Below are 15532 nucleotides of genomic sequence, written 5' to 3'. Positions count from 1 at the left end.
AGTGACCTCACAGGGGCTTTGGGCAGCCCTCAGCAGATCAGGCAAAGGGCAGGTGGGGAGGTGGTGACCTCACAGAGGAACCCACATCTCAGGCTGAGAAAAGGGGGGGGCGGGCCCAGGGGACTTTGGAGACCCCCGGTTGCTTTAGCTCTGGTGCGTCTCCTGCTCACAGTTGCTTTGTCCTCTGTGAGTTCCACATCCGGACAGCGTTTTGCAGAAGGTAAGAGCCCCCAGGGGTTTGGATCCCGCCCGGGGCCGGCTGGGTTCCAGGCAGGCCCAGCCCTCGGTCAAGGGCCAGAAGTGCCTGTGCAAGACCGAGCCGATAAGCAAGGGGCCATTTGGGGGCTGGGGGCAGTCGCTCTGGGGTGCTGGAACCCCTGGATTTCGCTCTGCAGGCTGCGCCCCAAGCTCCCCTTTGCTCCCCTCATTTGCAGCATGGCCAAACACATCAGGCTGTGGTTCCGGAAAGCCCTGAAGATGGCCCCAGGGCCGGTGGGAAGCAGCTCCTCCGTCCCCGCGGGCGGGGAAGCTGAATCCCACCAGCTCGGGGCGACTCGCCCACCGGCCAGGCCCCTCCGGACCTGGCTCCAGAGGCGGCTGGGAAGGCGGGACCCAGCCCAGCGGGGCAGCCGGGTAGGGTGGCTCTGGGGCCTCCTCTGTGGAGAGAAACACCTGCCCCAGGAGCCCAGCCCCCATTACCACCAGGGGGCATCGCCCTGCCCGGCCCCCGGGGACCTGCCAGTCTCCGGGAGCCCCCAGCCTCTCCGCACCAGCCCCTGCAGCTGTGGGTCCAGCTCAGTGAGCAGCAGCGCCTGGGCCTCCAGCTGCAGCCGGGCCACCTCCTGCAGCCGCTCAGACCCAGGTGAGGGGCCGTGAACATGCTGGGCCCAGGGGCTCACCCAGTACACGGGGGGGCAGCCCCAGTGTCTGCCCCGCAGCCAGGGCAATGGATGGGGGCGGGAGCTGCTGCTTGGCTCTCTTGTTCCTGGTGGGGGCTCTGCTGAGGGCGTTGGCAGATGTGAGGGTGGAAGGGGGATGGGTCCCTGCGAGGGGCGTGTGGGGCCCAACCTGCCCTGGGTCCCTGACATGGGGGCGCGTGACCCCTGCTGGCCGCTGGAGTCACCCTGGTCCCTTCCCTCCCGCACAGAGCCCCCCTGCGCCTCGGCGGAGCTCTGCCAGGAGCGGATGGACTCCCGGGTGGAGGAAGGGGCCATCTATGATATTGAAGAGCAGCTCCACACCCGGGACACGGTAGGAACCTTCTCCACACAGGGGAGACCCGAGATTGTCCGGCCCCTTCCCAGCACGTCCCCCCCTCCGGGAGGGGCTTGTCCCTGGGGATCCCCCTGGGGCCCCTTCTCCTGCATGACCTGGGCCCCCCAAGCTGAGGTCTCTTGTCATGCACCAGCTGGGCCCCCACAAGCCTGAGGCAGCAGTTGGGGGGGGAGTGTGGGTGCTTGGACAACCGGCAGCTCCCACCTCCACTCCTGGGAGGCCTGAGCCCTGCAGCTGTCCGTGGGGGGCAGGCAGGCCCCAGGCTCACAGACTCTCTCTGGGGTGCAGAGCCCAGCCGCCCTGCAGCGGTTCCTCCTGGCCGTCCCCCCCGCCTGCCTCGCCGCCCTCCAAAGGGGCGAGGACACCCTGGCGCCGCGCTGCTGCAAGGACACCATGATGGCCAGGATCGTGGTGAGCGAGTGGCGGCGGCCGGGAGGAGGGGAGGGGATACGTGGGGTGGACAGGGGTCTGCCTGGGCCATGGCGGCGGGTGGGGGTGCTGGAAATGGGATGGGTGGGGCCAGGAGTGCTGGAGGGGCAGGGGGAGGGTGGGTGGGGATGCTGGAGGAGGGAGGGACACAGAAATGGGGCAGGTCTGGGGTGCTGGACAGGAAGGGGGATTCGGGACAGGGAGGGGTCTCCCCGGGCCATGGGGGGGGAGCTGGAAGGTTAGCAGAGCGGGCTGCTGAGGATGCGCCTGGGGAGCAGGGATGAGGAGGTTCAGAGGCTGGTCACCAGGGCAGGGAGGGGCAGGAGACGGCCTGGGGACAAGGATTGAGCTGGTCCCGGTTTGGGAGGGGGGTGCTGGGAGGGGCCCTGTGCCGGGCAGGGGGGCTACAGGCCAGCAGGAGGCAGTGGGGTTGGATCCTGCTGGGTGGGGCGCTGGCCGTGTGAGCATCTCTTGAGGGCCCCAGCCTCACAAGCCCCTTTGTCTCCTTGGGTCTCACAGGAGATCATGGAGGACTCCCCCCCCCCCACTGGTCTTGGCCGACTGCCTCAACGCCGCCTGCAGCCTCAGGTACCGACCCCCCCCCCCCCCGCCGACTCCCCCCCAGAGCAGATCCCCTGACCAGGGAGTGGGAAAGTCTCCGTCTCCTGGGCTATGTCTAGACTGCAAGCCTCTTTCGAAAGAGAGCGCCCAGTGAGTCCGGATGCTCTCTTTCGAAGAAGCCCTAGTTACATTCAAGAACGCCTTCGTTCGAAAGAAGCACTTTCCAAAGAAGGCGTTCTTCCTCGTGAAATGAGGTTTACCGCCGTGGAAAGAAAAGCCGCGTTCTTTCGATTTAATTTCGAAAGAACGCGACTGCAGTCTAGACGCAGGTGAAGTTTTTTCGGAAAAAGGCTATTTTTCCCGAAAAAACCCCTGAGTCTGGACACAGCCCTGCTGCTGAATTAACAGTCTCTGCCCCTCTCTCCTGCCAGCACCTTGCAGCCTCCCCTACAGGCCCAGCTCCTGAGCCCCCTGCTGAGGGCGGCCGTGGGACAGACTGTGTCTGGGGACTGGCAGCAGGAGCCCATCCACACGCAGGTACGTCCCTCCGGGCCCTGCTCCCGGGCTGGGCTGGAGCTCCAGAGAGGAGTGGGGGTGGGGGCAGAGGGAGAGAAGAAGCTGCAGGTTTGGACCCTTCCCTCCAGGTTTCCCGTTGCTCTCCCTGGGGGCCCGTCCCTTCCATGCCCAGCCTGGGCTCCTCCCTGCTCTGCGAGGCGGCTCAGACCCTGCTCAAGGCTGCACCCCGGGGCCAGCGGGTGGCCTGGATTCCCCAACCCCCCTCTGACCCAGGGCTCCCCCTTGTCTTGCAGCAGTTCATCCGGGCCCTTCCCGTCGACCTCCAGGCCCTACTGGCAAGCCTCCTCGCCGAGTCCCCAGACACCGCCAGGCTGCAGCTGATCATGGAGGTGAGCCCCGTGGGGGGGACGGGGCCATTGTCCCTGCTTCCTCGGGGGGCCGAGAGAGGAGCTGTGTCAGTGGCTGGGGGGGGGGCACAGTCTGAGAGGAGCCCCAGGCTCTGCCCAGAACCGGCGCCTCCCTACGGGTCCTGACCTGCCTCTTTCCCCCCCAGCACCTGAGCCCGTGGCTGGAGTCCCGCCTGCCCCAGGAGCGAGCCAGGGCCCTTGGCAGCACCACGGCCCTGCTGGGAGTCGCCACCACCCTCCCGGGGTTTGAGGTAAGTGACCTCGGAGCCGGGGGCTCTGGGGCTGCAGGGCGCGGGGCTGGGAGCGTCCCCGGGAGGCAGAGCTGGGAATGGGCCGGGAATGGGCCGCGTTCTCCTTTCCCCGGGGAGGGGCGACCCTGGGCCTTTCCGGGGGGCACCTGGGCCCCAGACTGGGGAGTGGCCGTCAGTGGATCCCCTTGTTCCACCCCCGGAGTGACCCTTCAGTCGGGGCCATTGCTCAGGGTTGTCTCCTCGCAAGGCCGGCCCCGCCCCGCCCCGCCCCGCCCCGCCCCGGGAGGTGTCTCTGTCCGTCCCCGAGCTCAGAACCGCCTCGGCGGCCGTTAGCATGGGACGTGCAGCCCCAGGATGCTGAGGGACCCCCCCTCTTCTCTCCCCGCAGAACTCCGCCGACTGGCCGAGGATGGGTCACCACGTGGCCCAGCTGGGCCTTTTTATTTCGGACCCATCCGAAGACGTCAGCCGGCTGGCCCGGAAGGGGGTGCACAGCCTGTACCGACTCCTCCTGCACCACAGGGGTAAGGAACCCAGCCGGGACCTGGGCCCCAGGGACACCCTGAGGGTGCCGGCGGCGGGGGGAGGGGACCCAGCCCTTTTCCCCCAGACTGGCCCAAGGGGGGATGCGTCCCTCTGTGGTCCCCTTCTGCCCCCTGTGCCCCTCCATTTGCCCAGGGATGCCTGCAGGGACCCGTGGGAGGGGGAGGGCTCAGACCTGCCAGCAGAATCACCCTGGTTTGTCTCTTGCAGGCCTCAACATCCACCAGGCAGAGGACCTGTGGTGCAGGCACTACTATAAGGAGAGATGGGTCCTGGCGCATAGCAACACCGTGCGGGTGGGAGAGGTAAGGACGCGCTGCCAGGGCAGGGCAGGGCTCGGGGGTGGGGCTGGCTGGGGCCCTCGTGCGGGTAGGACGTGGGGTGGGAAGCGGGGAGTCGCTGATCGAATGGTCGATGCATTTTCCCTCGACTATTCGAGCCGTGGACAGGGCGGCGCTGCCCCTTTGTGACGCTGTCCTGGCGTTTCAAAGGGGCGGCGCTTCCTAGGGGCAGCGCCGCACCTTGCCCCGGATCTCCCATAGAAGGGGAAGCAGGGCGGGAGGGGGGGCAACACTTTTTGATGGAGGTCGCTCCAAGATGTTGGCCAGTGGCCTAGGGCTGCTCTGTTGTGCGGAGGGGGGTGAGGTCTGGGAGGGTCTTGGGGGCAGGAGGAAGGTGTGACCTGGGGCAGGGGTTGGGGTGCAGGGTGAGGAGAGCGTCTGGGTGCAGGGTCTGGAAGGGAGTTTGCAGAAGGAGGAAGCTGTTTTAGCCCCAGGAGTTGGGGCCGGGCTCTGGGCCGTCAGCTGAAACCTCCCGTGCTCTTGATTTCAGGTCTTTGGGCAGCTCTTCACCCCAGAGCAGGAGAACTGCTTTTTAGACACGGCTCTGCTTGCTGCCCGCTCCCCCCTGAGGCGCCCCAGCCAGGCCGGGCTGGTCCTGGCCCACGCCCTGCATGGGCAGGCCCATCAGCTCCTGGGATACATGGTGAGCAGCCGGAGCAGATGCAGGAGAGTGGGGCAGGGCCAGGGTCTCCTTCCCATCCCCTCAGGGAGTCCCCCGCCCCTTTCCTCATGCTGCCCCCACCCCACGTCCCTGCTGGGTGGGTCAGAAGCTCACCCTGCGGGCCTGACGGGGGGTGAGCAGAGAGCAGAACAAGTCTCAGCGCAGGGGGGAGGAGGGTGGAAATGCTGGGGGGGCCCAGTACCCCTGAGTCCCCAGGGATGAATGTGACGGATTCTGCTTCCCTTGCAGCAGGAAGACAGCCAGTGAGAGCACAAGGAGCTGAGGAGCCAGCAGCTGCGTCCCCCTCCCCCCAACCCTCCCAATTGTATAGAATGTATTTTAATTCTGATTAAAGAACGTTTCAAAAAACATTTGGATCAGGCTTTGTCAATAATTTTTAATGGGGGGGGGGGCATTTTGGCAAGTGGTCAAGGGCCACATTGCTACCGAGGAGTTTGGGGTCTGGGACGGGGCGGTTGGGTGCAGAAGAGAGCTGAGGGTAGGAGCCTGGGTGCGCACCGTCCATTGCATCATCACGCGGCGCCATTGTGTTAGTGCTGGAGCTTGGGTGACTGGTTTAATTTGAATGTTTACACAGATTAGGTGTTTTAACTTTAGGAAACTTCATTTTAAATAAGGTAAAATGTTAATTTCTGTCTACCACAAAGGGTTTCAAAGTTTCCTTTATTAAAGGCAGGGATGAGGAACCTTTTTTGTCTCCAGGGCCACTGACCCCCAGAAAAACCAGTTGGGGACCACACACGAGAAAAGCAAAATACAAAAACCCTTCTTCCAAAACCCACAAGCCTCACTGAGGTGGCCCCCAACTGGGACACCTCACTGCTCTGGCGCTTCAGCCCCACTGGGGTGAGGGGAAGGGACAGGGAGGACTGAGGTTCGGGGATCCCTCATTTTTGGCCCCCCCTCAGATTGAGAGGGACCCGCAAATGCCACTCTCCCTGGAACCCAGGAGAGTTAATCTGTGCTGGGGCTGGAGTGCCAGGGGAGTGAGATGTCTCAGTCGGGGCCACATTCGTGAGGCTTGGGGGGGTGGAGGCGCCAGGGACGCATTCAGATAGAGCAGGGGAGCCGGCAGGGACCCTGAGAGGAGAAGTGGGAGTGAGAGCCCAGCCGGGGAGACACAAGGAAACCAGAGTCAGTCTAGTATCTCTCAGGCAGCTGGGGTAGACACCCCCCACCCCAAACCCCAGCCTCCTGTTGGATCCTCCTCCCACAGTTAACTGCCTCTGAGTCTGCACCCAAACTCCCATCGCTGCCCTGAACCTGTCCCAGAGCCTGCAACCCGCAGCCTCTCCCGCGCCCCACTCCCCAGCCATCCTGCACCGTAACCCCAGCCTCAGGCCAGCGAACCTGAGTGAGGGTGGGGGAGCCCAAGCAGCAGAGGGAGGGGGGAGTGGAATGAGTGGGGGCGTGGCCTCAGAACAGGGGCAGGGGTAGGTGCGGGGAAGGGGGCGGGGCAATGGTAGTGGCCTCTAATGCCCACACCCCTCCCTTCGGCATCGCTTATGTCCCATGTCCGCCCCCTCCTGAGCCCACAGCCGGTGCCAAGGCCTCGTGCCCAGGGCGGGGTCGCTCCTGTGAGCTGCCAGCCATACTGGGGAGAGGCGAGAGGGTCTGGGCTGCTGTGTCCGTTGCTGGCTCCTGTCAGGCCTTTGCACCGAGTCCTGGTGCAGCCTGAGCAAACCTGGGTCCTTCCCTGCTCCTCCAACACCACCTGGGCAAAGGGAGGAGAGTCCCCAACAGCCTCTGTCACTTCGGCCTCCTGTCGGGGGAACATGCCCCCTGCAGCATGATCCCCTGTAGATCTAGCCCTCTGGGCACTCACACAAGGTCTCTACACGGCAGCTGCTCTGTGCCTAGTGCTGGCACTGCAGAGCCATTTGCCACTTTGCACCCGACTCTCACCAGGTCCTTTCCATTTGCAGGGCCGGCCACATCTCCTGCCCCCTAGGCCATTGGCTGCACCCTCGTCTCGCTCCTCCTGGTGTCTGTATCCGTCATCACCTTGGTGCTGGAGAGATGGGGCCTGCCCCAGCCTGCCGGGCTGCAAGGGACTCCTGTTGGGAGCAGCTGCATGGGAACCAGAGGCCCAAGAATGGGAGAACCCTATTGACCTGCTGTGAGCAGGAGACGGGGGTGGGGAGGGGGCTGGGGAGGTACCTGTACTCAGCTCTGAATGGGGGCTGGGGAGACACAGACACTGCTGATGATTGCTGCACTGTGGGCCCGTGGGTTACAGTCTATGCCCAGGCAGCTCCTCCAGTCACTGCCTGTCACATTACTGGATCTTGAGGGGAGCAGCCAGATCACTGCTGCACCCATAGGTGGGGGTGTTGGCCCCAGAAAATGGTAGAAAAGGGGGCCATGTGGGGTGCTGAATAGAAGCTTATTATCTGATAGTCCTATGTAAGCTATTTATGTGGTTGTATAACGTCTGTGTGTGTAGTTAGGAATCTGTAGTCTGTGTGGATCCTGAATATTTCTCTGCATGTGGTTGAGCATTGGGCAGAGCCCGGCCTGTGGACATGCTAATTAGCGAGGCCCTGTGGGACAATGGCACTGAATGGGCCAAGGACACACCTAAAGCATGAGGGCGGACACCTAAGAGCGGCCAGCAGAGAGAGGCTGAGGACCAGGTGATCTCCTGCAGCCAAGAAGAGGCCAGGAAGGAGGGATAAATAGGCCATGTGGTCGATGCCATCTTGGTTCTCAGCTCAGCACTTCATCCCAGAGGCAGCATTGCAGGGATCGAAGAGCCTGGAACACCTGTGAACCCATCCTGACCCTAGGATGTGCAAGAAGAACTCTTAAACCAGCAGCTGTAACATCTCTGCTAGAGGCTGCATCGAGAACTGGGAGATTCGGTGCATGTAACATACTATTCCTTTAACAACCTTACTCTCATGCTTTTCTTTATTGTAATAATAAACCTTTAGGTGTTAGATGCTAAAGGATTGGCTCAGCGTGATTTGTGGGTAAGATCCAGAGGGTAAATTGACCAGGGATCTGTGGCTGGTTTCTTGGGACCAGACAGAACTTGTTCGGGGTAGGTGGGATTGGGTGCTAGGACCCCCACCGGTGTATGAGGCCCGGGGCCATCGGGGGCATGGATATTGCTGGGGTGCCGGAGGGGTTTTGCTCGTGAGGCTTCAGGCAGGCAGCTGAAGTGCTCTGTGGGACTGGTTTGTGGCCTGTGTGGAGAGGTCACCAGTCTGGGGGCTGTAAGGAGCCCCGGATTTGAGCAATTCGCCCTGAGCGGACGCCCTCAGCTGTGCCCAGACACGGCCCGGTCCGTCACACTGCCCCTCAGCCTGCAGGCCTCTCCTCGCTCTCAGCCAGGCCAAGGGCTGAGCCCTGCTGTGGCCTGCCCCAGCCAGCCAGCCAGCCCAGCTCCTCCTCCTGCACAAACAGTCCCGCCTGCTCCTTTAGCAAAGCAGAGCGGGCTGGTTGTGGAACTTCTGGGAGACTGAGGTTCAAGTCCCAGGTCTGCTGCAGAGCCCTTGGCCCTGCCACTCCCCTGAGTGGGCCTCAGCTCCCGTCTGTGAAACGGGGACACTGATTCTAACTCGTCTAAGGGGAGCATTTTCAAAGCCCTAAGGGAGTTGGGAGCACAAGTGTGTGACTGTGCTTTGTGCCCACTGCTTGGTGCTCCTAAATCCCCCCAGGTGCTTAGCTTGGGAGCTTTTCCGGGCAGGGGCTGCGGCTAGGGTTGCCAGGTGTCCCGTTTGAACCGGACAGTCCAGTATTTGAGCTTTCTGTCCAGGAGATAAATTGAGAAAATATCTCCATTTTCTAAATAAGATGTACTCTAGGTTGTGATGCAATGGCAAGTATGTCTGGTATTTTTATTGACCATCTGGCAACCCTGGCTGCGGCTGCCTCTCACTACTCTGGTGTGGACAAAGCACTGCAGTCATCCCGGGACAACGCCCCCAGAGACGCTCTCCCTCTGGGGCAGGGTCCTTTAATGCTTTTCACACTGACATAGGCTACGGGACAGCCCCTTGGACACGGGCATGAGTGTCCCCGCGGGGCGGTATCCCCCGGACGCTGCGCAATGCAGAGAAGAGGGGTGAGTCCTGGGGGATTGGTGGGACAAGAGACGTTCCGTTATTTTAACCCCACCCGCTATAAAGCAGCAAAACCCTGGGTCCAGGTACTCAAAAGTGCAGGGCTCTGCTTCTGTGGGATTAGCCGCCCCTTCTCGGCTGGGAACACGCAGGCGAAGCATCAAAGGGCTCCCACCCCACTGAGATGGTGACTGCATGTCTCAGGAAGGGAAGAATCCAGCCATGGGGGGGGAGGGATCCCCTCTGGCACTGACAGAGAGGCCCAGAGACATGCAGAAGGAAAGTTCGGGAGGGAGGGGGCAGAGATACCAGGTAGGGAGGAGGACGGAGGTGCAGCTAACTCTGGTACTTGTGACACCCAGACCCCATCTCTCCCCACCTCCTTGGACCCAGGCAGCACCTGCTCCTTTTTGTCTCCTCTCCCATTGACTGCCGCCCTCCTCACCACCAGGTCTCCCAAAGGTTCCTCTCCCCAAATGTTTCCCACTCCCCTCCCACTGTTCCTCGCTCCCAAATCCCTGGGGTCCTGTCAAACAAACGTCTCTTCCTCCCTCCTGTGGCTGGCACCTCCATGTCCTGTAGCCTGGCCCCCCTCCCTTTACTCCATCCTTCACCAACCCTTCCAGCTCCTTGAGTTCCATTTCTTCCAGCCTCCACTCTGATAACACAGAACAAGGGCAGTCCCAGCCCCACACATCTGGCCCTTGAAGAACAAACCCAGAGGCAGAGGGACCTGGACAGATGGGGTGGGGGGGGGCAATTTCCCTCAGCAGCTTGGGCCGTCCTGGCAGAATGGTGTCTCAGTCTCCTAGGAGATCACGGTAGTGGGAACCAACTGTCCATGATGTGCTAGACAAGGGCGATAGGAAGCTGCTCTGGGGTGCCCCGCTAAGCCTGGCGGGCTGGGGGCGGGGCTTTGGGTGCTGTCAGCACGCTGGGCTGCACAGCCACAGTGTACTCCAGGGATCTGGTGGCCAAGTAGTGTAGTGGCTGCACTCCCAGTCCCCTGCCCTGAGCCTCCAAACACCCCCCACCACCTACCCCTGACTCCTGCACCACAATCCCTGCACTGCGCCCCCCCTCACTCCTGGATTCCCTGCCCTGAGCTCCCCACACCCATACACTCCCCAGCCCCCTGTCCTGAGCTCCACCATACCCCTGCCCTGAGCTCCCCATCCTCCCACACTCCCCACCCCCTGCCCTGAGCTCCCCCACATCCTCACACTCCTCATCCCCCGCCCTGAGCTCCCCATACTCCCACATTCCCCATCCCACTGCTCTGAGCTCCTCCACATCTACAGACTTCCCACCCCCCTGCCCTGAGCTCCCCCACATCCTCACACTCCATCCCCCTAACCTGAGCTCCCCACACCCACACACCCCAGCCCTGAGCTCCCTGGATTCCACACATTCACATTTCTCACAGGTAATTTCCTGTCATTCAGTTTGGACACAGACTGGCTAACCTTGTTAGGAGGGCTTTAAACTAGGTTCGACGGGGACAGGTGAGCAAAGCCCACAGGTAAGTGCCGAATGTGCGGGACTGGGAGATGGGTTGGAAATGGGGGGGACTACGGCCTATAATGGGAAGGAGAAAGGAGGGTCAGGGCACAACAGGGAGGCAAGATCAAATCAGTATCTTAGATGCCTATATACAAATGCAAGAAGTATGGGTAATAAGCAGGAAGAACTGGAATTGCTAACCAATAAATACAACTTTGATATCATTGGTATTACAGAAACCTGGTGGGATGGGACGCACGACTGGAATGTTGGTATGGAAGGGTACGGCTTGCTCAGGAAGGACAGACAGGGAAAAAAGGGAGGAGGGGTTGCCTTGTATATTAAAAATGTACACACTTGGACTGAAGTGGAGATGAACGTAGGAGATAGCTGTGTAGACAGTCTCTGGGTTAAGCTAAAAGGGGTAAAAAACGAGGGTGATATCATGCTAGGAGTCTACTACAGGCCACCTAGCCAGGTGGAAGAGGTGGATGAGGCCTTTTTTAAACAATTAACAAAACTAGCCAAAGCCCAAGATTTGGTGGTGATGGGGGACTTCAACTATCCAGACATATGTTGGGAAACTAACACAGCGGGGCGCAGGCTATCCAATAAGTTTCTGGACTGCATTGGAGACAACTTTCTGTTTCAGAAGGTTGAAAAAGCTACCAGAGGAGAAGCTGTTCTGGATTTGGTTTTAAGAAATAGGGAGGAACTAGTTGGGAACTTGAAAGTGGAAGACAGTATAGGGGACAGTGATCATGAAATAATAGAGTTCATGATCTTAAGGAAAGGTAGAAGGGAGACCAGCACAATTGAGCTAATGGATTTCAGGAAGGCAGATTTTGATAAGTTCAGAGAACTTGTAGGTAAGGTCCCATGGGAAGCAAGACTGAAGGGAAAAACAACTGAGGAGAGTTGGAAGTATTTCAAAGGGACGTTGTTAAGGGCCCAAAAGCAAACAATTCCGCTGTGTAGGAAAGATAGAAAATATGGCAAAAGACCAGCTTGGTTTAACAAGGAGATCTTGCATGATCTCAAAATAAAAAAGGAGCCGTATAAAAAATGGAAACTAGGACAACTAACAAAGGATGAATATAGGCAAGCAACACGGGAATGCAGGGGCAAGATTAGAAAGGCAAAGGCACAAAATGAGATCAAACTAGCTACAGGCATAAAGGGAAACAAGAAGACCTTTTATAAATACATTAAAAGCAAGAGGAAGACCAAGGACAGGGTAGGCCCACTGCTTAGTGAGGAGGGAGAAGCAGTAACAGGAAACTTGGAAATGACAGAGATGCTCAATGACTTCTTTGTTTCGGTCTTCACCGAGAAGTCTGGAGGTGTGCCTAACGTAGTGAATACAAGCAGAGAGAGGGTAAGTTTAGAAGATAGGATACACAAAGAACAAGTTAAAAATCACTTAGGAAAGTTAGATGTCAGCAAGTCACCAGCTCCTGATGAAATGCATCCCAGGATACTCAAGGAGCTGATAGAGGAGCTATCTGAGCCTTTAGCTATGATTTTTGAAAAATCATGGCAGACAGGGGAGATTCCAGAAGACTGGAAAAGGGCAACTATTGTGCCCATCTATAAAAAGGGGAATAAGAACAACCCAGGAAACTACAGACCGGTCAGTTTAACGTCTGTCCCAGGGAAGATAATGGAGCAGGTAATTAAGGAAATCATATGCAAACACTTGGAAGGTAATAAAGTGATAGGGAATAGCCAGCATGGGTTTGTGAAGAACAAGTCATGCCAAACTAATCTGATAGCTTTCTTTGATAGGATAACGAACCTTGTGGATAAGGGAGAAGCGGTGGATGTCATATACCTAGACTTTAGTAAGGCATTTGATACGGTCTCGCATGATATTCTTATTGATAAACTAGGCAAATATAACTTAGATAGGGCCACGATAAGGTGGGTGCATAATTGGTTGGATAACCGTAGTCAGAGAGTTGTTGTTAACGGTTCTAAATCCTGCTGGAAAGGGATAACAAGTGGAGTTCCTCAAGGGTCTGTTTTGGGACCCGTACTGTTCAATATCTTCATCAATGATGTAGATATTGGGATAGAGAGTACGCTTATTAAGTTTGCAGATGATACCAAACTGGGTGGGGTTGCAACTTCTTTGGAGGATAGGGACATAATTCAAAATGACCTTAGCAAGTTAGGGAAATGGTCAGAGGTAAACAGGATGAGTTTTAATAAAGAGAAATGCAAAGTGCTCCACTTAGGAAGGAACAATCAGTTCCATACATACAAGATGGGAAGCGACTGTCTAGGAAGGAGCATGGTGGAAAGAGATCTAGGGGTCATAGTGGCCTGGGCTTGTTTAGTTTGGAAAAAAGAAGATTAAGGGGGGACATGATAGCGGTTTTCAAATATCTAAAAGGGTGTCACAAGGAGGAAGGAGAAAATTTGTTCCTCTTGGTTTCTGAGGACAGGACAAGGAGTAATGGGCTTAAAGTGCAGCAGGGGAGGTTTAGATTGGACATTAGGAAAAAATTCCTAACTGTCAGGGTGGTCAAATATTGCAATAAATTGCCAAGGGAGGTGGTGGAATCTCCCTCTCTGGAGTTATTTAAGAACAGGTTAGATAGACATCTGTCAGGGATGGTGTAGACGGAGCTTGGTCCTGCCTTGAGGGCTGGAGGCTGGACTCGATGACCTCTTGAGGTCCCTTCCAGTCCTATTATTCTATGATTCTGTGATTCAAGCTCTTGCCTTGACCTCCACAAAGGGAGTTGTGGTACCACAGTACCTGTAAGAATTTTAAGTTGCTTTCACTCCTGACGCTGGACACAGAAAGTGAGGGGGGATTTTTAGGAAACAATGTGGGGGAGGGGAAAGCAACTTTTCCTCTCTGCCCCCAGTCATGTTACTGGATGTTGAGGGGAGCAGCCAGATCACTGCTGCACCCATGTGGGGGTGTTGGCCCCAAAAGTGGCACAAAGGGGGGTCACGTGAGGTGTCCAGGAGAAGCCTACTTTCTTCTGATTCCATATATGCTACTCATGTGATTGTATAATGTTGGTATGTGAAGTTATAAGCATGTATTTTGTGTGGATACCAAATGTTTCTCTGCATGTGGTTGAACTATGGGCAAAGCAGCTCAGCCTATGGATATGCTAACGAGTAAAGCTCTGGAACAATAGCCCTCTTTAGGCCAAGGACACACCTCAAGAGTGGTGACTCATACCTAGTGGCTACCAGCAGGGAACACAGGGATAGGCCATGGGCCAGGTGACCTGCTGTAGCCAAGAAGAGACCAGGAAGGAGGGATAAATAGGCCATGTGGTCGACTCCATCTTGGTACTCAGCTCAGCACTTCATCCCAGAGGCAGCAGTGCAGGGATCGAAGAGCCAGGAAGAACTGTGTGCCCATCCTGACCCTAGGATGCGCAACAAGGACTTGTAAGCCAGCAGCTGTAACATTTCTGCTAGAGGCTGCATCGAGAACCGGGAAATTTGATGCATGTAATGTACTATCCTTTAACAACCCTACTCTCATGCTTTTCTTTATTGTAATAATAAACCTTTAGATGTTAGATGCTAAAGGATTGGCTCAGCATGATTTGTGGGTAAGGTCCAGAGGGTAAATTGACCAGGGATCTGTGGCTGGTTTCTTGGAACCGGACAGTACTTGTTCGGGGTAGGTGGGATTGGGTGCTAAGACCCCCCCACCGGTGTATGAGGCCCGGGGCCATCTGGGGCACGGATATTGCTGGGGTTTCGGAGGGGTTTTGCTCGTGAGGCTTCAGGCAGGCAGCTGAAGCACTCTGTGAGACTGGTTTGTGGCCTGTTTGGAGAGGTAACCAGTCTGGGGACTGTAAGGAGTCCCGAAGTTGAGCAATTCGCCCTGAGCGGAAGCCCTCAGCTGTGCCCAGACACAATCCGGTCTGTCACAGCCCCAGCCAAGCCGTTTGCTGCTCCGTGAGGAGAACCGCCCTGTGCTGGGCACCTGATCAGTGAAGAGAAGTTCAGCGCCCAGACTGCCTGGGAGGGCAGCACAAGGGGTCATCGTCTCCAGGAGAGGCAGTGGTCTCATCACACCATCAGCCCCAGGGTTCTCCTGGCTTTGCAGGCGTCATGGAGACGGGGAGTGCTACGGAGGGAAGGGATGATGAGGCAGCTCAATGGATGTTTTCGGGGAGTTCGTTCAGAGCAGCGAGGCAGAAAGCACAGAGCCCTGGAGGGGCAGGGCGTCAAGAAACCCCCTGAAATCTTCAAGTCTGAGCTGTGAGGGGAGCACGTCACCCTGGACCATTCCTCACAGGTGTCTGCCCAGCCTCTTTTTAAACGCCTCCAGCGACAGCGATTCCACAGCCTCCTTTGGGAGCCTCTTCCAGAGCTTAACTGCCCTTAGGGACAGAAAGTTCCCCTAAATCTCCCTCGGTGCAGGTAAAGTCCCTCACACATTGTCCAACTTCAGTGGACATAGAGACAAGTGATCATCAGCCCCTTTAGAAGAGCCCGTAACACACGGGAAGGCCTGTTATCGGCCCTCCCTACCTTTTCTTTTCTCAAGACTGTCTATGGCGTTCTCATGGGTCAGGTATTTTACACCTTTTATCATTTTTGTGACTCTCCCCTGGACTCGCTCCACCTGGCCCACATCTTCCCTACAGTGTGGCAGCCAGAACCCAACAGAGTCCGTCAGCTGAGACTGGTGGAGGAGGACAGGCACCGCCCAGATCTGACAAGCCAGAGCCCTGTTTAGACAAACCCTTTTTTGCAGCTGTATTACCTTGTTGACTCATATGCCCATTTGTGATCTTGGATAACCCCCAGATCGTGTTCAGCAGCACTGTCCCCAGCCCATGGGCCATCCTCAGCTGGAGCAATTGCACAATCTGGCCTGGGACTTCCTGTCCATTACTGCCCCATGCCCTGCTCTTTCCCACCATCACCCCGCCCTCTCCCTGCGTGGCATCTTGTACCCTAGGAT

General features: G+C 57.7%; 1 protein-coding gene across 1 annotated transcript; it reads left to right on the top strand.

Annotated features, from left to right (window-relative positions):
* Positions 1–993: 993 nt before the first annotated feature.
* LOC149520671 (uncharacterized) lies at positions 994–4223 on the top strand. Its single transcript, XM_089775308.1, has 7 exons — positions 994–1251; positions 1564–1686; positions 2224–2292; positions 2697–2802; positions 3075–3170; positions 3335–3439; positions 3828–4223. The coding sequence occupies exons 1-6, from the start codon at positions 1036–1038 to the stop codon at positions 3436–3438; spliced, it is 714 nt and encodes a 237-aa protein (XP_089631434.1). The 5' UTR covers positions 994–1035; the 3' UTR covers position 3439; positions 3828–4223.
* The last annotated feature ends 11309 nt before the right edge of the window (positions 4224–15532 follow it).

Source organism: Pelodiscus sinensis, chromosome Z (assembly GCF_052426305.1).
Source record: "Pelodiscus sinensis isolate ZL-2025 chromosome Z, ASM5242630v1, whole genome shotgun sequence".
Lineage (NCBI taxonomy): Eukaryota > Metazoa > Chordata > Testudines > Trionychidae > Pelodiscus > Pelodiscus sinensis.
Note: the sequence above shows the minus strand (reverse complement) of the source record. Positions and strands in the feature narration are given on the sequence as shown.